This window comes from Meriones unguiculatus, chromosome 3, assembly GCF_030254825.1.
Source record: "Meriones unguiculatus strain TT.TT164.6M chromosome 3, Bangor_MerUng_6.1, whole genome shotgun sequence".
In the NCBI taxonomy this organism is placed as follows: Eukaryota; Metazoa; Chordata; class Mammalia; order Rodentia; family Muridae; genus Meriones; species Meriones unguiculatus.
The window spans coordinates 4,873,889-4,899,318 of record NC_083351.1 but is presented as its reverse complement, the minus strand read 5'-3'; the positions used below and the strand labels follow the sequence as shown (position 1 = coordinate 4,899,318).

At 47.9% G+C, this 25,430-nt stretch overlaps 1 protein-coding gene across 18 annotated transcripts in view; it reads right to left on the bottom strand.

Annotated features, from left to right (window-relative positions):
• The window catches only part of Camta1 (calmodulin binding transcription activator 1), a 792,350-nt gene that overhangs the window by 22,337 nt on the left and 744,583 nt on the right, over positions 1-25,430 (bottom strand). For 13 of the 18 annotated variants that reach the window (XM_060379005.1, XM_060378998.1, XM_060379000.1 and 10 more), the window contains 5 exons: positions 7,569-7,720; positions 3,048-3,244; positions 2,601-2,679; positions 1,645-1,960; positions 762-1,285 (listed from right to left, as the gene is read on the bottom strand). In XM_060379005.1, coding sequence (XP_060234988.1) covers positions 762-1,285; positions 1,645-1,960; positions 2,601-2,679; positions 3,048-3,244; positions 7,569-7,720 — 1,268 coding nt within the window. The remainder of the gene's footprint in view (positions 1-761; positions 1,286-1,644; positions 1,961-2,600; positions 2,680-3,047; positions 3,245-7,568; positions 7,721-25,430) is intronic. The other 5 variants (XM_060379008.1, XM_060379010.1, XM_060379009.1 and 2 more) reach the window with 1 other exon arrangement.

The following is a 25,430-nucleotide window of genomic DNA, read 5'->3' as shown; positions in this document are numbered from 1 at the left end:
GGCAGGCACATGGCCTTCCCAGACCCCAGCCTCACTCCATAGGCATGGCTGTCCTAGATCTTTCCTTTTGTTTTGGGTTGCATCAACAGGAATCTGTAAAGAGGCTGGGGAACAGAGCACAGAAAACCATGTTCTATGGCTCCCCTTTTGACTATTTCTGCATATCTGAGTCGATGGATTCTGCCTAATAGCCTGATGCCTTGTTTAGTCTATGACAAGTTTAGTGCCCTCAGAGGACTCTGCTTCCTGCGTCCATTACAAGGGCAGCCAGTTATTAGCCCTAGAGGTATTTCACTACATGCCATATGAGCCTCAAGCCACAGATGCCCTTCACAATGGCCAGATGACGGCTGTGCTAGTCAAAGTCACTCAGATAATCCAAATCCTGTCTGCAAGCTTCCTTGCTGGCTATTTTTAGGGCCTTGACTCTATTATAACCAGTACTGAAAACAGCAAAGCTGTCGTCTTGCAAGGAAGACACGCAATCAGAGTGTCACAGAGTTTAGTTCTTGAACGGTTGGAACCGAGGGGAAAGGCTTTGCCAAGGGCCTGTGCTCGGGCGCTATTCACAGTGCCTGACTCAAAGAAGGAAAATGTGGTCCAAGGGAAGCAAATACTCAATACTCCTCTGCACAAGACCAGGCTGCAAACCCTTCCTGGGTGGGGGAGAGTAGGGGGGTGGTTAGGAGTGTGGGCATGAGCCATACATTGAGAGCAGCCGTGAGGCTGCAGCTGCTGCAGGCTTACCTGCTCAGTCTTACCTGAATGTCATCCATGGGCTGGGAGCACTCCTCGCTCTCTGTACTATCCCGGTAGGCCCCCATCTCTGTGCTCACCGCCTCTCTGTTAGCCATCATCAGCACGCTCATTGGTTCCCTCGGACGCACCTGTGGAGGTGCCGCGTCCTTCACTACACTGGCCCCCTTCGGATTCCCAGTCACCTGCACTGTAGACACACCAATGTAAAGACCTTTGGAACTCCACTTTACTACAGGCTGAGATGCAGACGCTGGGGATGCTGCAGTCTCTGGAGCGGGAGGGGAGGCTTCCCGGCTGTAGTCCCTCACTCCTTCACTGGGGCTCATTGTCTTGGGGGAAGACTGCTTAGAACTAGGGCTCTGCTTCCTGATATTTGGCTGCTCCAGACTCAGTGCAGTGCAAAACAGCTTCTCCTGCCTTGCCTGGAAGGACTCAGGGTTCAATTTATGCTTTTTGGGAGCCGGATAATCTTTGTGGCTCTCACTGCTGTAGTAATTAGAGGGCTCAGACCGAGGTCTTCTCAGCTCTGAAAAGTACAGTAGAAAGGACAGTCAGGACAGGAGGTAAAAGCAGGAATCCTAAAGAATTAACACTTTATGCCTGGAAGATACACAGAGCGAAGCTGGAGGCAAGGCATGCTCCTGAGGGTGAATATTCCCAGCAGCACTGGCTGCACTCAGATAATCCTCCTCCAAAGCTGTGCTTCCTGTACAGACTTTCCATACTGGGAGGGTCACTAGCTATTTTTAAAGGAAAATCAGAAACAGCATTACCCCGCCCAACCCTTTTATGTATGTGAGTATTCTACAGACTCTTCTAAGGGAAGCTGCAGAAAGCCAATGGGGAAGCTGGCAAGTTCCGAGACAGTACCCTGTGAATTTGTACCTGGATTGGTACTTGCGATGACAGTGACTCCTTTGGGTATTTCCGGAGAGCTCATGGCCTCCCTATGCCACTGGGCCATCCAGCTGTCTGTGCTCGGCTCTTCACTTGGGGCACAGTGGATCCTGGGAGTCTGTCCCAGCTGGGCCTGCTCATCTCTCTGCAGGTGCTCCAGACACTCTGCTAATTTCACATGGCCCCTTGACCTGGCGATTCCCAAAGGCAGCCTTCCCAGAGAGTCTGGGATGGAGATGGCCCGACGATCCCACTTGTACAGCACCACTGCCGCTTCCAAGTGCCCTAGGGCACAGGCCCACATCTGAAAGCCAGGAAGACTCGTCAAGGACCTCAACAGGAGGCTGAAAACTGATTTCACTTCGGCTGTTGCTAGCAGCAGACACACCGGTCTTTGTTGGCAATCTCAGGGGAGCTGCCAGATGAACACTGCCATTACAATCATCTACAACAAACATTCGACTCGGAAGAGAAGTAGCGCCCGACACTCCCCCAGAGTTTACAACTTCACTTTCCTGAATCAGTTTAGAATTTATCTTTGTATATTTTCTGAGAGGGTTTCATACAGCCCAGGCTGGCCTTGAACTATGTAGCCTTGGGTGATCCTGACCTTCTGAACCTCCTGAGTCCACCTACCCGAAAGCTGATGTTAGAAGCCTGCAGCACCATCATACTGTTCTGTGTCTCATATTTTAAGTGACATTCTCAGATCCCATCGGGGGCTGGAGTACAGTGTGTACTGTGCCAGTGTACAGAGGTGTTTTGTTTTGTTTTGTTTTTTTCTTTTTCTTTTGAGACAGGGTTTTTGTGTGTAGCCTTGGCTGTCCTGGACTCGCTCTGTAGATCAAGCTGGCCTTGAACTCAGAGATCTGCCTGCCTCTGCCTCCTGAGCGTTGGCTAAAGGTGTGCGCCACCACTGCTGGGCTAATGAGCCTCTTCCTTACCAGAGGAGTACAGGAGAAATGGTCCACGTTCAGGGGATCAACTTCCAGCTCCAAATCAATGCTGTCCGCGTGCTTTGTGCTGTTGGGGATAGCACGGAGGTTACCAAATGCTAACCCACGGGAAAAGGAAATGCCAGCATACACAAAACCCGTGCAAATGAAACCAAACTGGGCACCTAGCCTCCGAGGTGTGAGAAAATAGGGTTCTGGAAGTCAAGGGTATTCGAGACTCCATGTGACAGAGGCCCAAAAGAAAGAGAAAGTGTAACGTTTCACAGCTCACTGAGGAGTGTAGGGTACAAGACACAAATCTCTTGGGAACTGTCCTGGGAAAAAGCCCTGGCTCATAGGCTGGGACAAACTGAGGAACTGTATTCCTTTCCACAAGCAGGAAAGCCCAGGAAACTGAGCTGTGAACATGGCTGAGTCCTTTGCACCTAGCCTTACCGCCATTTGATGAGGGTCTGGATCAGGGTGGCGTAGCCCTGCGCAGCAGCCAGGTGTAAAAGGGTCATTCCACGGAAAGTCTTCGAGTGGATCAAATGCTTGGACTTGGCCCAGCAGGCTCGGCTCATCATCTTCTCGCAGACAACCACCACACGACTCTCGAAGCAGCTCCCAAGGGTTCCGGCGCCAGAGGCACACTATGTCATGAGAAAGTACACGTTACATCAAGGCTGAAGGCCCTCCACCACACATGGGAGACCAATGGCGATTAGCAGTCAGTAGAAAACAAAGAAACGTTATGAAACAGAGAAGGGGCTGAAGGTAAAGACACCTGCTGCTGCCAAGCCTGATGATCGCAATTTGAGCCCTGGAACCCACGGGGTAAGCTTCCCTCTGGCTTCTATGCACACACGAACACACGCTCTATTTAGTCGCAATTACATATATATTTATTATAAATGTGTGCATACTTAAAAGAGGGCATTCAGTTCCCTGGAGCAGGAGTTACAGGCAGTTAGAAGCCTCCCATCAAGGGTACTGGGAACTGAAATTGGGGCCGACCCAAAGAGTAGTATGAGCTCTTATCTGCTGAGCTATCTTTCAAATCTCCCTAATAATTGTCTTTAAAAGAAATACAACAGGCAGGCCAAAGGTCTCAACTTCACAAAGAGAACTACAGGCAACTCAGGAATGCTGAGAGGGAGAAGCATTCCTCCTCAGGGAAGAGCACACTGACTGGTTAATGGTCAGCACCAGAAACAGATAACGTTATATAAGCTGAGCAGGTTGTATTGACGTGTATGGATTGCATGTTATGTTGCTATAAACAATGATGAAAATCTGAACCATTCTATTTTCCCAATAAGGACTCAGGAGCCAGATGCTGGGATGAAAAGCAGCTAGCTCGGAGAGGCAGAGAAAGCACCCAGCTGACCTTCCTTCTCTGCTCAGGTCTGGATGGAAAAAACCCAAAAGACTCACTAGCTCAACTGACAGATCAGGAGGAAAAGGCCAAAAACCCAAGGCCGAAGGCTTGATAGCCCAAAGCCCCAAAAGCCAGGTTGCTGAGGACCTGAAGCCTAAGCTAAGGCCAGAGCTTGAGCCAAATGCCCTTCTTCTTGTTCAAGCTGTCTTAAGTACCCCTCAACTCAGAGTCCCTCCTACTCTTTCATCCCTGTCAGCTACTTTCTTGCTCCGCCTCTTGGCCTAGGGTTAAATTTATTAAGTCCTGTGTACGGAAAGCTCTTGGATTAAAGGTGTGTGCTAGGACTAGGTGAACCACACATAATCACCTGTTTACAATAAACAGAAAGTTCTTGGATTAAAGGTGTGGTTAAGGCTCAACCAAACCAAACAATAAACGGGATTTTACAGTCTACAATTTTGATGTTCACAATGGGATCAAATATCCCACAACACACACACACACACACACACACACACACACACACACACACACACACATAATGACAATTAAAGAAAAAAGAGGCCATGGACTGGAGAAATGGCTCAGAGGTTAAGAGCACTGGCTGCTCTTCCAGAGGTCCTGAGTTCAATTCCCAGCACCTACATGGTGGCTCATAATCGAGATCTGGTGGCCTCTTCTGGGGTGCAGGCATACACATAGGCAGAATACTATATACATAATAAAAATACATAATAAATCTTTTAAAAAAAGAGGTCAATGAAATTGAAAAGGGTACAGGATATGAGATTCTCTGGAGGAAGGGGATGGGAAAATATTATCTAACGATAACTTCATATAGGCAATAGTAAGTATGATATACACATAAGTTGTATTTTACTGAAATGTCGTATTTTAAAAAGGATTTTGTTTAAACAGATATAAAGTAAAAATTATCCAACAAAAACAGAAGACTGGGCAACAAGTAAAACTGCACCTGTGTGAAGCTGATGCCCCAGGTTACTTGCCATCATTCTAACAGCTATGGTGACTGTGACGCCGATGTGTCTCAGGGAGGCCAACACCACTGAAACACTTCAGCCTCCCAGAGGCAGCAGCCACCATAGGCAGTAGGCGGTTCCCATCTGGGTTACACTGACAGCTGACTCCTGCTCTTCTAAAAACAAGCTACGTCACCTCAATATGGTTTTTCCTTAAAAAAAAAAAAAATGCTTAAAAGTATCAAAAAAATGTTTTCTTTGTTTTGTTTTTTACTTTTTAAAAAGGAAATTTTATGTGTGTAAGTGTTCTGTCTGCATGCACCATGTGTGCTGGTGTCCAGAGAGGCCAGAAGAACTGAAGTTACAGCTTGTAAGCTGCCATGTGGGTGCGGAGATTCAAACCCAGGTACTCCGAGAGAGCAGCCACAGCTCTTAACCAATGAGCGCCCTCTCAATCCCCCATTTTTTAAAAAAGGTTTTACAAAGTGAAAAGGGGTACCTGGGAGAGCACGAGACGTGCCAGAAGGGTCACTAATTATGAGGGCCCGCAGGTCAGAGGTCACCAGTTAGCCCCGTGGCTTTCTTGCTGGGAACCAGCAGCAGATGAGGGATGAAAATCAAAGCTGGTGACCCCAACAGCCTGAGTCTCCCACAGCAGCCTTCTCTTTAACACACTCTCAGCCAAGCGGCACCTCTAGCCTAATTTCTACTTCTGGTGTTACTGTAAAAGAATTTTTTCTGGTAATAACTTCCATATAATCCAACTAGTACAGAAATCACACTGCTTCTCACTGCTCTTTATTTCTAAATCTGAAAAAAAAAAGTCCCCCAAAATTAAAAAGGTAGATGATCGATGTGATGTCATCCTCACCAGAGTTGTCACAGCATGCTAGAGAAGATGGCTGAGCCATCCCAACACGCAGCGGACTGACCTCGACCCAGGTGGAGAGGCTGTTCTATACACATCAAACAGACACGTTTATGGAAATCATCACTCAGTGACTGAACGGGGAATGTTTCCAGTTAAATGCAAACAGCCCTGTCTCTCGTCATTTGGTGCTGGAGAGATTTCCCAGTGGTTAGGAGCACTTGGTGCTCTTGCAGGGCTCAGTTCCCAGCACCCACATGATGGCCCACAGCCATCTGTTACTCCGGTGCCTTCTTCCGGCCTCTTCAGGCTTTCATGCACATGGTGCACATACATACACACAGGCAGAACACCCATGTATGTAAAATCAAAAAGGAATTAAAATATTGCTGGTGTTTCAGATTTGTAAGCAAACAAATAAGCAAACAAACAAAATGTACTTTAAAAGAGGAAATTCTGCCAGGCATGGTGGTGATACACACCTTTGACCCCAGCACTGAAGAGGCCGAGGCAGCTAATCTCTATGAGGTCCAGGCCAGCCAGGGCTACATGGAGACCCTATCTCAAATAAACAGGACAGAAGAGAGGTGTGAGGAGAGAGAGGGAGAGACTTCTGCAAAGGAACAGTCCTTCATAGTGAAGAGCAAGAGGCTTTTCCTCCAGCTTTTAGGCAAGGACTCGGTCGCCAAGCAAGAGACACCATGGGGTCCACTATCTCGGGGTGTCTGAAGGAACAGCTTATCATGCTGGAGAGATGGCTCAGGTTAAGAGCACTGGCTGCTCTTCCAAAGGTCCTGAGTTCAATTCCCAGCAACCATATGGTGGCTCACAGCCATCTGTAATGAGGTCTGGTGCTCTCTTTTGGCGTGCAGACATAATACATACAGGCATAATGCGGAATACTGTATAAATAATAAATAAGTAAATTAAGAAAATAAAAAACATTTTATCCTCAGAGCTTCTCCAAGCAAAGCTCCTAGATGGAGTGTCCCCAGAAGCTACGAGAACAGTATTCCACAGCAGTACTTGGTCATCTCCCCATGCTTGGCCACGTGACACATTCTTTGTACAACGTAGGAAAAAAGTGCGTGTGGGGCTGGTGGATGATGGCTCAGTAGATAAAGGTGCTTGCCATCAAGGCTGACAACTTGAGTTCAATCCCTGGAAATCAGCAGTAGAGGTGTGAGGAGAAGCCTGACTCCCCACAGCTTTCCCCGACCTCTACACTTGTGCCATGTACACATGCACTAATAAAAGTGAGGAAAACAAACTTTAAAAAAAAAAGGAAATATATTATGAGAGATAATCTCGTGCAACGCTGTTCCCCGCTGAACAATATTCCACCAACCATTTTCTGAGTTCGCCTTCTGGGGGCTAGAAAAGGCTGAAGAACTGCTGGATTAAAGTAGGCTGTGTATTTCTTAAGATGCGCTAAGATACAACACAGGAAGCAAAAAGACTGATTTAATTCTGAGTTCCAACAGATGCCTACCGTCCCTAGGCTGTCCCTTCCAACTGCCCGAGGCAGTGAGGTCTGAGACCCAGAAAGATAGCTGAAAACAGTGTAGAGGCTGCACCCAGGCCTCTTCCACACTGAGAAAACGGAGCACAGGCACCGCGAAGCGGGTCCCTGGGCGTTTCATCCCAGTCCATGAATGACATCGGTAGCAAGAGAGGCCTCTGGGGCCAGGTGCTTCGAGCGTGAATGAAACCCCAAGCAAAAGGAAGCTGCCAACGGCAGGGCCTACCTGGGCCTGGCCCCCTCCGGCACCGCTCCCGCTGCCGCCTCCGCTGCTGCCTCCGCTGCTCCCCTGCTTGTGCTGCTGGGAGCCTGTCATCTCGGCCATCCTCCTCTCCATCTGCTCCAGCCGCTCCAGGATGGACATCCTGAACTGGTTATCTAGGGCAGAGCGGGAGGAGTGAGGCTGCGTTCTGAAGAGAAGCATTCGACCTGTGGCCTATGCCAGCCCGGGAGTCTGGCATCCAAAGGACTGTCAGTTACTCTGCCAAACGAGGGACTCCAGGGGGCCAGTGTGCCCAGCACAGCACACAGGCTGCTGCACACAGAATGTACCGCCCACAGGAGCCCACAGTCCTCAGAGGAAGGACCAGAAAAATCCCTTTGTGTCGATTGCTTTTGGATTCCTGCTTCACTTTTTCTTTGTGGAATTCCCCACAGAAACCCTGAGGTGACACGACGGGCCTACCCCCACCCCCCTGCCTCCCACCACCCAGAGCAGACACAGGAAGTGGGGATGATGTAATATAAGCTAGTGGGGGAAGACTACAGTGAGAAAGGAGGCAGGATGGGTGTAAGCTCTCTTACACGTTTAACACTCTCAGTCAGAGACAGATACGTGTTTCACTCCTACCTAAGAAAGGGAGCTAGGACTGTAACTCAGAAAGCGTATCTCTATACCACTGAGTAACGAGCAGACAGCACATCTGTACCCCAACCTATGTGCACCAAGCACACATACAGGAAGAACCAAGGTATGTCACAGGAATAAGAGGAGCCCAAATCATTATTAAAGCCATCGTGCCCGTGAATGCCACAGATTCTCCTAAGTGTGGTGCCAGGGGTGCTGGGAGCAGTGAGGAGGGCAGAAAAGGCCTCTTCCTGCTGGTGCCCTCAGATGGTAGAAACGAGGCAGCTAGTGTGACTGGAATGGAGGGGTGGGCGCAGAACTGAGAATCGCTGGGAAAGGTGACCCTAAGTCTGGCTTATGGGAAAAGCAGCACCAGATACGACAGCTGGGAAAGAAGGGCTGAGAGCGTGTAAGGGAGTAAACGCAGAGGCCATAGGCAAGACACACAAGGAGTGGTGGAGGGGTGGGCTGTAGAGGAGGGTAAAGTGGAGAGGTGGGCTGCTGCAAGCTGGCTGCATCGCTGGGATGAAGCCACGGCACCTCTGGGCCTCCAGTGGGGAGACAGCTGCTGTGGGAGTCACCCCGTAACTCGGCTCTGCAGCGGGGACTTCACACATGTCCATGCTCATACCATGTGACTGAGTGTTCTCGCCGCCACCAGCTCCTAACAGTGAACTTCGCTTCTCAGGACCTTGCTAAAGACACTTACAACATGTTTCTCCCCAAACTCTGAAAGGCACAGCTCTGTTCAGAACACATCATGTGGGTCATGGAAAAAGGAAAGGTCGGAAAGGGTAGGTCTGCCAGTCTTCCCTGCTACCTTACCAGACAGATGAGTGGGGCAGCTTACAGGAAAGGAGGGACAACAAACTGAGGAAAGGCAGGGAAAGGCAGAAGCCAACAAACTGAGGACAGCACCACTTTCAGCCCCGGCTCTGCTTCATCAACAAAGGAGGCAGGTACCAGCTTTACTTTACACAGACGCTGAATGACTCCTCTCTCTGTCCTTCCCAAGGCTCCAGCAAGAAAACATTACACAAAGTTAGAGGCACAGGCTTGAAGAGGCCTGAAAAACAGACGTCTTCCCTAGAAACTTTAAACACCAACTTTCCATCAAATTCATTTTACTTTACTAAACCAAAATGCAAGAGTCCTGATGCTGTCTCTGCAAATACCCTTAAGAGAAACAAGCATTGCTCACTCAAGTGAAATGGGGACCCCTCGCCCCCTTCTCTGCTTTAAATTCGCGGGCACAGATGGATACAGTCATCTTGGAGGATTTTGTCTCCAAGTATTATGCTGGTAAATAACAAGAAATCGACAGTGTCTGAGATGAAGGAGGAGGGGAACAACTGGAGGGGCCTTAAGCAGGTCCCAGGAACTTAAACATCATAGGAAGACAGAACTCCATCCTTGGGTCCCAGTGCAGCTCGAAGCAGCAGGCCCACTATCCTTCTTAGGACACTGCAGAGGTTCCTGCTTCCTCCCACAATGCAGTGCTCAGCCTCGCCATTCATCTCTGGACCTGCGCTAGGTTACCTCACCCCACTGAGACGATGCGGCTTAACACTAAATCTCCACCCAGCTGCTCTTTCGTAGTTACCCAAGCACTGCAGACCCAGAAGCCAAGATGAACGCCTCTCATGAGACAGCCACCGAGGCACTAGATGCCCGAGACTCAGTGACACCCAGCGGTTCACTGTGGGGCACAGCTTGGGTATGCTGTGCCCATCCTTCCTGCCTGCCCCAGACTGTCTTGATCTGACAAAGAGAAAACACTCCAGTTACCTTGCTGGCTTCTGATCCCCAGGGACAGGGCTGCCGTATTGCTGGACAGTGAATGCCTCCATGTTAATAAGCTACTCCAAGAAGCACGTCACAAAGACCCAAGCCTCTGAACCGTAAGCCAAACAGACACCTCTCCTTTATAAACCATACAGAGCTGCCTCTGCATCCATGCCCTCTGCATCCGTGGGCTCATTTCAAAGACGCACAGTACTTTCTTAATAGAATCCAAGGGGCCCCGGGAGATGGCTCAGTCCACGAAGCACTTGTCATACAAACATGTGAACTGGAGATTTCTAGTCATCATGTAAGGTCTATAATCTCAGCACTCAGGGACAGAGATGGGGTATCTGGGACAAAAAGGACTAGCCAAGTTGGTGAGGCTCCTAGTTTGAGTGAGAGATAAAGGTAGAGAGTGAGTGAGGAAGAGAGCCAATGTCAACCCCTGGCTGCCATGCTGAGGCACTTACATGCACACACATAAAACAACACAACACCCAGGCCTGCTAGCTGGCCTAATCACAGCCACCTAAGAGGCTAAGCAAGAGAATCAAGACTTCAAAGCCAGACTGGGTAACATCAATGCTCTGCTTCAAAATGTCAGGCCTGGGGGCTGGGCATGGTGGTCCATGTCTTTAGCTCCAGAACTGAGGAGGCTGAGTCATGCAGATCTCTGTGAGTTTGAGACTAGCCTGATCTACACAGCAAGTTCTAGGCCAGCCAGGCCTACATAGTGAGACCCCTTCAAAGGAAAAACAAAGACACAGACAGCAAAATGCCTAGCACTGTACAACCACTGACTCAGTGCTTGGCTTGTGTTTATGAGCTACTACCCCACCAGCTATTCACATGAACATATAAGGATTTCTTGTCATGCCCCAATGACATGACACAATTACTGACACAGCATTTACCTTGTATTAGATATGGTATGTGATGATAAAATACATGGAAAATGTACACAGGCTCTATGCAAACACTTTGTGTAAGGGACCTGAGTACTCTTGGATCCTGGTATCTTTGGGTTGTCCTGAAACCAGCACACCCTAGGTTCTGAGGAGACACCAGATGCCATTATCTCAGTAGAAAATGGGCTCTGACACCAGTGGTTCTTGTCTTAAGAGGGCTTAAGAGACTGCTGGGCTCTCTTCCTAGAGTTTCTGACCCCACAGGTCAAGGCCCAGCGCTGCATTTCTAACAAGTTCTTGGGGGATGCTAGTCGGGACCATATTTCAAGGAGCCTGGCTCTGCCCTGGCTTGCTTCCACTGTGAAAGAACACCCCTCTCTTCCACCCAGTGCTTGGAAGACCGTCCGACAGAAGCAGCTTCCTCCCCAGCACAGCCCAGGGTAACCTCTGCCTGGCCCCACCCACACCAACTCTGTGAAGAGAACTGGAACCCACACCCTTTCCCCAAGTGCAGAACCAACTCCGATGTGTCCGTCCTTGAAAACATTAACCTCCACTCCACTCCCACCACTACTCTCTGCACCCCTGTCAAGAACTAACCTACATTCCCGTTGCTTCTTACCAGTTTCCAGTCAAGGTGGGATGTCTCCCAGGTGTGTGTCTCTGCCCTTGCAAGAATCTACACTGGTCTATTTACCTGCATGGCTTCAGGAAAGGAAAGGCCATCGCTGGGCCCCTCCCACAGAACAAGCACACACACGCACCTGCACCCTAGCCAGAAGGTAAATAATCCTGGCTCCTGACTCAGCCAAACTCTCATGAGTACTATGTTCTACCTAAACCCATTTTGTAGAAGTGGCATTCTTGAACAGGACATCAGTGACATGGTAGAAAGAATGCAGGGGAGGTCAGCTCTTGGCTGGGCCCAGCTACACTGTGATCTGCTTGTTTCTCTCATCAGTAAAGCAGGGGCACCAATGTCTGTCTCGTACAGGTTAAATAAACCAACTGTAATTCTAAATGAGGAGACATCTAAGTGCGAGCTTCCATCACACTGGAGTCATCTCTCACACCAAAGTTACGGGCCTTTACAAGTAAGTAAAATAAATAAATATTTAAATTGCTAATGCTTTTCATTTACATATGTGTGGCAAAGACCACAGAGCTCCCCTAAGCCCCCTGTCCAGTTATCTCTAACACCAACACCTCCTGCTTCGTAAAGATGAAGAAACTGATATTGTTGTGGCCCTACAGACCCGAGCCTGACTGTGACTCGTGGCCCACTAGTGTGCCTTTCTCTTCCTGGACTCAGCCCTGGCCACACTGTATTTAGTTTTAAGGCTCCTTAGAGCTGTGACTTTTACTCGCTCTTACCCTTGACTTCCTAGTTTTAAAGAATACTAACTGGATATTCTGCAAGATGATTCATTTCAGGTTTGTTAACTGGCTGTGGGGTTTGTGGACGTGGGCTGTGGGATTTTTAGGAGACACAGTGCATCTGGGATGGTGTATGGATCAAGGATGATAGCTTGACCTGTTTCGTTTCAGCAGGGTCTGCTGGACTTGTTGGTAAAATTGGGATTTTTCTCATGTGGTCTTTGGAAGCAAGGAACTAAAACTCGTCTGTGTTCACAGGGAGGGGCACTGAATTCTGTGCCATGGGGAGGAGGTGGCACATGTCACAAAGCAGTCGTGTCTCTCGCGTGGACTTAGTTTCCACCCTAGGTTGTAACAACTTTACACTACTGACTTCTTGCTCCAAGTGCTCCAGCTCTAGCCACAAGCTCTTCCAGGTTGGACCCCATGTTCTTCTGACCTGTCACCGCCATTTCTCTTTTGAGTACTTCCTCAGTCTTTAGGGATCAAAAGACGGTGCAGGTTTGCCTTTTCTTCCTCGTGCCCCAGCCTTACAAGCAACACTCCCTTGAGGTGTGGAGCTCGATTCCTTTCACTAGAGAATGGTCTTTAGGAACTAAGACTTGGTGCCGTGTGTGCTCGCTGCTGCTGGGGGTGGGGTGTCACCGCTTCTAGGCTCCATCAGTGGACAGAGCTAGTAGACACTTGTATGTATACATACACATGCAACCCCAGCAATCCATCTGTTCCTATGTTAAAATAAACAGGAGTTGGTACCGATAGCTGACCAGTATCAGTTGAATGTGAATCAAATGAACACGATTACAAAGTTCATTCTTATGTTCTGGGGCCACTGAAACACAGAGGAAAAGATGATGAAAAGAAACAGTGTTTCCAAGACTCAGCAAGGCAACAGGCCACATGCTGCAGATACTACCCAGGGAGAGAGGTTAGACTGCAAGAGAGAAGAGAACCCCACAGGTCCACACAGAAGGACAGGTACAGTGGAATGCCTCGACCACTGTCTTACTCCAATTCCTACAGCTTCCAAAGACAAGTATACAGAAAACTGTACTCGTAATCATGGATAACTCCTATGGTTACCAAGATCAGAAAGAAACATGACATAACCAACCACTGCCCAAGAATCAAGAATGGCTTCTTGCGGCCTTGTGTGGTGGCACACACCTTTACACTCAGCACTCAGGAGGAAGCAGGCAGATCTGTGAGTTCAAATCCAGCCTGGTCTACATGGTGAGTTCCAGGCCAGCCAGGTCTACATAGTAAGACACTGTCTCAAAAAGCACAAAACAACAAACAAGAGTAGCTAGTTGGGGCTTGGTTTCCAATGCCAGCCTTCCCTATTATGCAAAGTACCACACAACCAATCAGAGGACAGCGCTGGTTTCTCTGACAGAGATTCCCAACTCTCAAAGGGATTCTTTTAAAATATTTTGAGTTGATAGTTACCCAAATCTTTCAAGTCCCTAAGTCATACCAAAGGCTTAAAGAAAAAAAAAAAAAAGTCAAGGAATTAGACACCCACAGCCTGTTCTAAGTTTAAAAAACGTGGTACCTGCTGCTGTAGACATACCCAGGGGTTTGATCATTTGCTAGGAGTGAGGTGGAGTGCGTGCCGAAAAAAGACCCTGCGCCTGCTGCATCTCAGTGTGCTCCTGATTTTGTACATCCCGTTTGAAGTTTTGGAACCCTATTAATTTTCACAGCAGTACTGAATGGTTTCTGACATGAGAACAAACAATTTAAAACACTGGGGCCCACAACTGGAGAGACAGCTCCGTAGTTAAGAGCACTAGCTGCTCTGTGAGAGGACCTGGGTTTTAATTCTCAGCACACACACGTCAGCTCACAACTGACTGTAACCGAGTCTCAGGGGACCTAATGTCTCTTCTGGCCTCACTGGGCACCAGGCCTACAAGGGATGCACAGACAGACATGCAGACAGAACACCCATACACATAAAATTGGCTCAGTGATTAAGAGCACTTGTTGCTCCTGCAGAAGACCCGCGTTGAGTTGTCTCAGCACTAACATGATGGCTCAGAACCAAGCAAAACTCCAGCTTCAGAGACCTGGCACCCTTTTCTGGTCCCCACAAGTACTGCCTGCATGTGATGCGCTTATATGCAGCGAAACACTCTTGCACATAAACTAAATCTAAAAAAAAATTTTTTAAAGCAATTCCTTCTCCTTGAACCTGTAACATAAAACGAAAATCCTTGTTGTACTGTGACATCCTTTTTAGCAACTGTTCCAGGTCATGCTTCTGTTTGTTGTTTTATTTTCTCCTAATTCACTCTTCTTTGAACATACCAGGAATTTTCCATGCCTCTGGGCCTCAGCTAACGTTGCTCTTTCCCATGTCCACCTGTGAACTTCTGATTCTTCATAAGCTCAACCATCACTTTTAACAGTCTGTTAACAGCAGCCAGTGAGCTGCTACATGGAACACCCCAGAAGCCAGGCACGCCTCGCCTCACCAACAACTAAGCGGTTCCCCTGTTCACTAGAGAGGAGAAAGCTGAGGCTCAGAAAACAGCTTACCCACCCAAGGTCATGCCATTTTTAAGCATCAGGACGGAGGTCGGTGGACACAGGATGCAATCCAAAGTGTTCTTTCCACGGCACCCAGCCACCCTTCCCTGTCTTGCCCTCCATCCTACGAGAACTCAGCAAAGAATGCGCACTGACTTTCCTATATGTATCCCACTACTGGCAAGGCTGAGGGATGCAGTGATCTGGTGCCACTCGGGGAGTGACTGCTCAGAGGAAGGAGGACTATTGCTTTCTAATTTAGGCACCTGGAGCCAAGTTACTGATGAGGTCATTTACCGACTGCCACTGTGGGCCTATGGGTCAAGCAGCAGTTCTGATGGTCTGTTCGGTGGGGAGGGGTTGGCTGAAGTGGTCAAAATGCAATGGAGCTGACTTGGAAGATGGAGGGGAAAAAAAGCTGTGTTTTCCTGGCTGGTTGCCTTTTTTTTCTTCTATTCTTTTTTTCTTTTTTCTTTTTGCAGCTCAGGTAAAGAAATGATGTCACTACACAGTGCTGGCCGAGAAGCCTGGCAGCAAAACCCAACCATGTGACGTCTTCACAGATACAAGCTGGAATTTCCCAGCAGAGCAATGTCACTTTTCTGCAGCCGCTGGCGCTGTACACTAAAAATATCACTGACCCCTAACTGTTAGATGCCCCCTTTCCACTTGGGGAATGGGCTATGCAACTGCCCAGCCACAGAGCAGAGCACACCTTTGTGAAGCAGAGCCTGTAATTAGTTGCCCAAGTGTTAAACAAGCCCATCAGGTTAAGCTGCTGTGTAAACATGAACATTTAATTATGTGAAACAAAGGAAATATTTTCTAGAAAAACCCCAAAAGAATGCTTGGGCACGGACGTCTGCAAATGAGCTAATGCTCAGTACATGCAGAGACACCTCATGTGCACTGAGCCTCTTCAAGTCTTGCTGCCAGAGCAGGGGCAAGTTTGACTTGGCAGGTAAATGAATGAAGGAGCAACCATCAAATACCATCTGCTATTTTAAAACGCGTTATTTGTGTCTCCAGTGCACATGTGCCTCCTGTTGCTATTTGGACAGAGAACGAGAAGCCGTCTCTCGTTCCATTTCCAGCCCTTGGCTTCAGTGGCAGCAAGAGCTGACAAAGCAGGAGGAGGCATGGCTCCGACTATTTCTGTAAAAGAACTGTAATTGCTGCTTAGGAAGTCTCCTAAATGTTTCAGGAAGCTCGGAAAGATGGGGAAAATGAAGTCGCTTCATTCCTTCCCAGAAAAATGGGGCCACTGGAGTCCATTAGGCTGCTCCTCCCTGGCAAGCCATGTAAGACGTCCCAGTGCAGAGGGAAGGGGAAGGGCCAGACCACGATAAGGCACACGCTGTACCACTCCGATTTTCCAAAGCAACTGCTAAATTTAGCCTTAGGAAAAAACTGCCATCCTCCACTTTTTAACAACCCACCAACTCTATGGACCAAAGCACGAGATTGGGAGGTTAGGGTGTTTCCTCCACCTGGTAACATTTGCAGTGGTCTGGGACTCCAGTTTCTCCTCCTGGTCTCTGCTCTGCACAATGCTGCACGACAGCCTTAGGAATGCCCCAAAACTCTTTGGGGAGGCTGCAGAATAAAAACACTGGCCGGCAACGCCAAAGAGCAAAGCAAGCGGTCCCTCCCACTCACAGTTGTCCAGCACAAGAGAGCCGGAGGCGCCTGAGAAATAACAGCTTCTTCTCCAAGGACCACCAAGGTTTTGTGGGGTGCCCAAGGAGCTCAGCCGTTACTGCAGAGCATTCAGCAGGAGAGAGCCCCAAGGCACTGCAGGAACTGACCTTGCTGTCAATGAAGGGCAAATCCACCTGGGATTCAAGGCAGCAAAACAGCAGCTAAATAGAGCCAAGGAAAACAGGGCTCCAAATGAGGACCAGAGGGTCAGTACCCACTTTCAGACGGTTCCCCTTTAGGTATGCTAACTTTCCAAAAGGTAGCCTAACTAGAGGGCAGCCTCAACAAAAAACACAATGCACAATGAAAACCATCATTTTGGATAATGAATATATATGAAAATATATATGAATATATGAAAGAGAAATATGATAAACAGGAAAGGAGACATCAAACAGACACGGGGGAAGCAGATTATCCAAAGCCTGATGAGGCTTTTCAAAGACAGAGAGCTAGTCCGAGACTCAAGACATGAAGGCAGCGGGAAAGCTAACTGGCCTGTATGAAGAAAACTCAGAGTAAAAACCCTAATGCTTAAGGACTAAAAGGAGAAAGGACGAAGAAGCAGGCAAAACTGTGAGAGGGTGTGAAAACAATAACCAAGTGAAGACAGGTTGGTTGTTTTGTGGTTACTGGTGTTAACAAAAGCTGTTTAAAATCTTCGGGGGAAGAGCGTGGAGAATTCGGACGGGAAGAGATTCATACTGTGCCTTTACTGAGCGGGGAGGGGGTGGGGAGCTAGCGCTGTATAACCAAGTTTTGTTAACCAACCAGGGTCTAAAACATGAGAGCCCAGCCTCTACCTGAAGGAACGCAGTGTAACACACATGGACAGGAAAACCTTGCCGTCCCCGAGAAGCCACCAGGTGTGTCCTGCCCAGCCACAGCCTCGCGGTATAGGGACACATAACAGAAATGTGCGCTGTGCTGGGTGCAGTGGTGCACACCTTTAATCCCAGTGCTCTGGAGGCAGAGGCCGGTGGACCCTGTGAAGGTAAGGCCGATCGATCTGGTTTACACAGTGAGTTCCAGACAGCCAGAGCGACATAGAGACACCCTCTCTAAGACTCTGAGAGAGACAGAGAGGGGGGACAGACAGAGACAGAGGGGGAGAGAGCAGGGCGAGAGAGGGAAAAGGAAAAGAAATGTGATTTCTCCCATCTGAAAATAAGATGTGACCTTTACTAAGAAGCTATTGTCATTTCTATGATGGTCTGATTTTTCTGAGTTATTAAAAGCAACTGCTTGCTTTGGCTTTATTTTTTGATCCTGTGTGCCATGTACCTTTTTAGCCAAGAACGACCACCAACTCCTCATCCTTCTATCTCAAATGCAGGGGGTACAGGCGTGTGCCACCATACATGACCCTGCCCCTTCCTGCCCTTCATCTGACATGGCCATTCTTACCCATCTCACGGAAGAACTATCAAAGACCAGGCGTCTGAAGCAAACGGTGCCTCTCCCTGAGACCATGTGGTAATTTCCACTGCTTTCATCTTAGAAGCAGTGCTCTGCCAGCCTGGGAAGGAGGCTACATGGAGCAGAGGCTGGCAACTCAGTGAAAACCTCGGTGAAAAGGCATGTTTAATAGGGCACCTGGGGAAGAGCCGCCAGGTAACTCTGGAGCTTCCATTAGGACTTCTACTCACAGACCCACGTGCCTGGCGATCTCTACACACTGGTTGGAAGAGCCCCTGGCAGTTCCTGACTTGACCTCCAAGCACTGCCAGAGGCCTGTGGCTGGCACCCCTTGGCTCTCAGAGCTGACTGTGGGGCTGTTACCTGCAATGACACAGCTGATGACCTGCTAGCTAGTGAGAACGTTAAAGTTCAAGATAACTCAAAAGCGGGCGTTTTATCTGTTTATTTTTGAGACAGGGTCTCACCATATAGCTGTGGCTAGCCTGGGGCACCCTATGTAGACCAGGCTGGCCTTGAACTTACAGAGATTCTCCTACCTCTGTCTCACAAATGCTGGGATTAAAGACATGCACCACCATGGCCAGTCTAGCATTTTATTTTTTAAAACAGGGAGTTATACAATGACATACTTCTATCCCACAACTTGAACATTTAATAACCATGTTTTGGTTTTATTCACAATGCTATAAAACCCTGGAATAAACAGAGGCAAAGTCCCTTTCAGATGAATCGATTAAAATAATTTAGAAAGAAACAGCTGCAATTTTTGAAACAATGGCTATATTACAGGTAATTCTCAATATTTAAAAGACTTCAAGACCGTATTTTATAATCCACTGCTGGTCTTTTTGATAAAAGAATAAACTTTCTGTTAAATTCAGCATCGTTCTTGAGACGTTTGTTTTAGGATGTGCTTGGTCGTCAGCATCTTCCTGTGGGGGCTGTTTTGTCCTGGGCTCCCCAGTCTGCATAGTGCTCACTCCATGTGGTGAGTGTGGGTAGGGACTCAGCACCCACACCCTAGGCCAGGACCGAACCTGACTCCACTGAGGCCCGACCTTCTGGGTTAGGCAGAAGAGATAAGGCAGCCAGTGGTTTTTCACTGCTGTGGTACAAGATTCGATTTCAAGCAGGGGTGGGACAGTTCTGTCCTGCCACCGTCATGCAAGTACCCAAAGTGGACTTCCTGAACCATCCCATTTAGAGTACAGTTCTAAAGATGTGGGGACAGTTAAAAAAAACAAAACAACAACAATAACAAAAAACAGAACAAAAGGTTAATAATGAACCCCTGGCAGGTATGGATGCCAGCCCTGGAAAGCTCTATTGCCAGCCCCCGACACCACAGCTCCTTTCTCCCTCCTCACTTTCCCTGGTTATCCCTCTCTGTCCCAACCTATTCCCCAGAGCCCATTCAGTTCCCTCCTTACCCCTTGCTTAGTAGGTGGCAATCCTGGACAGTGTGTCTGTTTGAGGTGGCTGATGAAAATAGATCCAATTAATGACAAACAGATGAGGCCAATCAAGAACCAGAAAGAAAAATGCTCAGCTTAAGCAGTTACACAGAAAACAGCACAAAGTGGTCCAAGGGGGTTAAAGAGAGTCCTTGGTTTCACTCAGCAGAACAAATCGAACAGAGGCCACTGATTTCAGGATCACAGCCTGTCCCTTGCCTGGATGCATGACTTTCCCTCACATCAGAATCTGAAAGAGAAACTGGAATGATAGCCCGGCTGTTGAGAGGGCAGTTGAGAGAGCTACGGGTCTTTCAGAAGACACGGGCTTGGTTCCCAGCACCCACGTTAGGCAGCTCACAATCACAACTGCCTCAGATGACCCAATGCTCCTTTCTAGCCTCCGTTGAGAGTACTGACCCACACGACAGAAGGAGAAAACTGGCTCCCGGTGTACACCATGGCACAAACTCAAATAAGTAAGATAAACATAATAAAATCAAAGTATTAAGAGCATGAGGCTTTTCATTTTTCAGAATATCATTTTGAGTTCTGTATAAGGATCCTCACCAATAACGTTCCTATTTCTTAAAATAATTTTCTATGTACATTTTTGCTCAAGCATTATTGGTTTATGATGTGAGGTTCACTATTGCCCTGGTGTGAGGACATATCGTATGTGTATGTTACACATTGACATATGTAAATTACATAGGTCAGTGCCTTATACAATGCCTGTCTATTCTCCTGCAGTGGCAAACTAGTTATTACAGGTAGAAAGGGCTTGGTTCCCAGGCTAGCCCAGGGACTCAGTACTGTTTAAAGTGAAAAGTATTATTGATGCCTATGAGGTTTGTTTTGTTTTTGTTTTTTGTAAATGTCCCCCATAGTCACACACATTTAAACACTTGGCTCCCAGTTGGTGGCCCTTTGGGGGTTGTAGATGGTACAAACTTGCTGGAGAAGTGCAGTGAGTGGGGGTGGGAGGAGATTAATAGCCCAGCCCCACTTCCAGGTCAGTCTCTCTGCTCCATGTTGGCACCAGGAAGCACACGCTCTTCCTTCTGCTCCTGCTGCTCGCTGCCCCAGTGCCTGCCACTCTCTGGACCCGTAAGCCCAGATGCACTTATGCCCCTCCAGGCTGCTGTGCATGCAGTGTTTTATCACAGCTGGCATACTCTCAGAGACATTTGTTCTTCCTACGTTTTGTACATTAGTAAGCAAAACACCTTTCACACATATAAAAGCCCAGGGCATTGATTCTGGCTAGAGCAGAATCAACGGTTTCTTTCACAACAAAAGACAACAGCATACTTAAATACGATCTTCGTTGGGAAGTCCAAACCACAAGTGTGTAAATATTAAGAAACTGAATCATATGTTCTGAAAATGCTAAGGACCATTCGTCAGCAGCTACTGAGAAGTCAATAACAGTAATGGGTTCTGATGTCTCCTCATTTAAAATGGGACAATATGAGAACACAGACTGGAGCTTCCCTGTTTCTGTGACAATCTGGTACAAGGGTCAAAAAGTATCAGTTCCCACACACTGGACCCACCTGACCTCTCCCTTCCCCTGACCATAGCGCTGGGGGCGCACAACGTTTGTGAGCTTTCCTCAAAGCCATGCATTCAGATCCCACTGTGTAGGCAACAGGCTCTGGCAAGCAGTCGGGTCACGGTGGAGTCCTTATGAACAGGAATACTGCCCTTCTGAAGGACCCCAGGGAACCGCCTCGTTCTGCGTAACACAGTGATATGAAAGGCTAGCAACACCACCCAGGAGAACACAACCACGTGGGCGGCACCCTGACCTGGGCCTTCCAGCCTCCAGAACTGTGGAGACCACTGCTGATAAACTGCCTGCCGAGGATGATGGCATAGCAGCCCACACTAAAAATGACTTTTGTCCTTTACTCAAGGTGGCACTGGCACTTGACTCCAGGGGTGAGTGGACCATTAGGCCTTGCCAATATGAATGCCACCCCTCCTCATGTAAGAGGCCAGACACTTGACCCCACTGAGCCAGAATCCAGCAAGTGGCTCATCTGTGCCAATAAGAGACATTCCAGGAACCTCTAAGAATCTTGGAAGAGCTCTCTTCCCAGAAAAGTTTGCTAACCTGGTGGGGTGTAAAATTGGCCTTTTGAACAGGCCACTTCAGAAGCACCTACCTGAGAAGAAAGAGCCAAGAGAGGAAGGAAGGCAGATTCCTTATGACATCACTTGAGTACCCAGAACCAGTGTACCTGAGGAGAATGCCAAACCCGGATTCAATGTGAGTCAGTGGACTCCCTTTCCATGTAACCCGATTGGGGCAGGTGAAGGTGGGGAGGTTGTCGCTTGCAGTTAAAAGATGGCTCAGTGGGTAAAGATGTTCCCCTGCAAATCTGGTGATCCAAGTGATCCCAAGAAACCACATAAAGATTGGAGAGAACTGACTCCTTACGTTGTCCTTCGGCCTCTACACCTGTGTCACAGTATGCACACATACTCGCATACGACAGTAGACGCACCTTATATGGTTCCTTTTCTTCATTTTAAAAGGCTGGAGAGATGGCTCAGCAGTTCAGAGCACCGGCTACTCTTCCAGAGGACCTAAGCTTGATTCCCAGTGCCCACATGGCAGCTCAACCATCTGGAATTCCAGTTCTAGGCGAGCCGATGCCTTTCAGCTCTTAGGGGCACTACACAAGCACTGCTTCCACATGTACATGCATGCAGCCAGAGCACTGATGCACATAAGACACATTTAAAAAGGAAAGGTGTGACGAGACTCTAAAAATGTTCATCTTTTTGCTAAATAGCAGGAAAATTCTATTTTCCACTTATAATTGAAAATATTTCCTATCACTAACTATATATTAGTATTACCCTAACACTGCTAAATTTTTCTCTAGAAAACTGGGTAAATTATGGCAGAAACAGGCTGCCCTGCTTATCTGGATGGAGCACAACTTAATGTTCATTACCCACAGAAATCAGAAGGATGGGAAAGGCAGAGGGTGCTGCAGCCTAGCTGGAGACCATCTGTTGACGAATTTCTGTCTTGAAGAATCTTAACTCTTCAAGCCTGGAGTTACTGCCGAATGCAGAGGCACAAAGACACACCCCACAGCGCAGAATCATAACAGAGCACCAGAACTGAAAGGCGGGCCAGGAATTACCTTTGACTCTTAGTGAAGCCTATAGTAACAGGACCTACGGGGCAGACAGGCAGGCGGGCGGGCAGGCATACCGACACAGACACAGACACACACAACTGAGACAAAAGTCTTCCAGGTCAATATTTACTATGCGCAACACGCTTTGATTTAAAAAACCGGTGGTGCTGCCACTACACCGACTTCCTGAACCACTTAGAGCTTTGGGAGGGAGATGAGGGCTGAGACACCGGGATGATCCTTGTAGTTGTTAGTAGAGTGGAGACAGAACCCCAGGACCCACCTTACCATATGGTATGACACAAAATAGCTGCCACCTACACACATTTCTTAACAGCAAGCTCCCCCACCAACCCTAAGAAACCTGGGAAGGTGATCCACATGCCTGACCTAAGTCACTTTCAAGGGTACAGTGTCTGGGTTTTTAGGGCCACCTCAAACCACCTAAGGACTCACACCCAGCAGAGACCTTGAACCAACCTCAATGGGAGGTCATGTGAAGTCTGTGTCTAGACGGCCAAGAGACAAGACCAAACCTAATGTATAAATAGGATCACACTGTCCTCAAGCTTGAGGAATATTTTCACTTCAAGATTCTGGCACTGTTGAGTGAGGGGCATGAGGCTGAATGATGTCTTTATTAGAATGGATCAGGCTCCAACTCCTAGACTGTATCAGGCCAGGTAGAGTGAGGGAGAGAAGCTGCGGCCTCCCCTCACATGCCCTTAACAGCCACTCACTGAATCCAGACGATGGAAGAGGCTGGGTCAACGAGGTGAGCCCTGAGTCAAGCTTGGAGCACACTCACGCAGAATTTAACACTGGTGTACGCAAGCCCACTGGCCTCACCGCAATGCTGGATCCCTGTTCAGCAGCCACGTCAACGACCCAGACGGCAGTGTGACTGTTAGGTATGAGACAGGTGGGGAAACCGCGCAGAGGGCGGCTGATCCCAGGAGTTAACAGGCATTAGTTTAAGATAATGGAAAACTGTATTTATTTGCCCTTGCTTCCCACATTACAGAAACTTAAGTTTACCAGAAGTTTAATGACTGTGAATATCTGCTCCTCCTATATGTACCTTCTGCAACTTAGTACTTACCAGTTGCAATTTGCTCTGTACACTGTATATAGTAGGCACTTCAAAAGCATGTGGGCCTATTTCTCCACACTTTATGTCTATTATGCTTGTCTTAGACAACAATATAAAATTCAACAAATAAGAGTTGCCATTAACACTGCTAAAATTTTCATTAATCTATAAAGAAGAACTTCTCTAAAAACGAGGCACCAAGAGAGATCAAGATCACACAATAAGCCCCTTCCACTCCAGCATTTTTTTTTGAAAACCATAATTTATAAGCTATTATGCCGCAGTTTTAAAGAGTGACTTTTCAGATGTCGAAAGCATCTTGTCTGCCTACTGTGTGGTAGCCCAAATGTAAGGGCATTGCAGAACAGCAGGGAGGAATGTGGCTCTGGGCTTTCAGGATCCTTTCTCGGGAAGAGGATGGGGCTGTTCATACAGCCCTCTGCAGGTCTGAACACCAAGCTCTCCATGGCATGAGGTGGCAATGATCATATGCGTCACCTAGCAGGCTAATAAGCACTTCCTAAATGTTAAATGTGGCTAATAGTACCATGTGATCATCAGTGTAACTTCATGTGTACCATCTGGATTTCTCCTACCATCATTTAACGTTACTTGACGGCAGTCTGACCTTACGTGAAATTGGTATTTTTTAAAAGTAAAAACATAACATTACCTACATTTTGCTTTATTCTACAATTGCTGGAGACTCTAGAGTTTTGGGCCAATGCCTAGGAAGTTGTTTACTAATTTCGATAGTTTCCCTGTTGCCCTCTCCCGTGCCTTCACTCTCCTTTGTCTAATCCTTTTATTTCATCTATTTTTATCTGGAATCGTGTGTAATCAGTATCTCAGTAGCCTCCCTTAAGTCCCTTGCCCCCTGTTGGAAGGTGAGCTCTGCACAAATAAACCACCGCAGGCACGGCTGCCAGGAGCTTTCTGGCAGAGGACGACGTAACTGAAATCGGCTCCCAAAGATCAGGCTTAGGCACCCTGACAGGATGCTCCGCGGATGTTTGATAACGAGGCCCTGACAGCAGACCAAGAACTTCCTCTTTTGAAAGTATGGCTGGAACGCAAACATTACATCATGCTAACCCGGAGAAGGCAACATCTTAAACATGGAAAGACACAGGAGCACAGGCGAACAAGGAGGAGCAGAGGAAGGCAGGGGCACTTGGCTAGGAAAGGATGAAGGACTTCCAGAAAACCACATCTGGCTGTGCAAATGGTCTCCACTGATTTTTACTGGGCAACATGGAAAGAAAGCTGTGTTTTGTACAAACACCTTCAACTTTCTTTAAACGTGTTTTTAAAGGCAGGCTACACAGGCAATATTGCATCTTTCAAAGTTCCTGAGAAAGTAACACCCCAAGTCCTTATGACATATTTCCAAAGGAAACTCTAGATCCCCCAATTTACATGTCCCGCACTGCCAGGGGAGAGGCACTCCAGGGCTAAGCCTGGAATCCTAGCTGTCAGTAAGAGCTTCTCGCCTTCTTCTGCGGACACTTGCACCGTCAACTCATTCTTCAGCTCGATGTGCTCATGTGAACTAAAGAATCCTCAGTTTCCACCTGTTAGCCACGAATTCTCTGACAGTCCAACCATATCATACTCAGCAGCAGAGACGGCTATTCTAGGCAGGAGGACCCAGCTCAGTCCTGCTAGAAAGAGGGCTGAGGGAAAGTCTGAAACGCCACGCCTGAGAGTTAAAGCCCTTGAACGCATGGCTGTTAACCCTTTCCTTAAATGATCCACATCCACTTGCATTGTCCAGAGTGGAATTAACCAAGACCCCACTG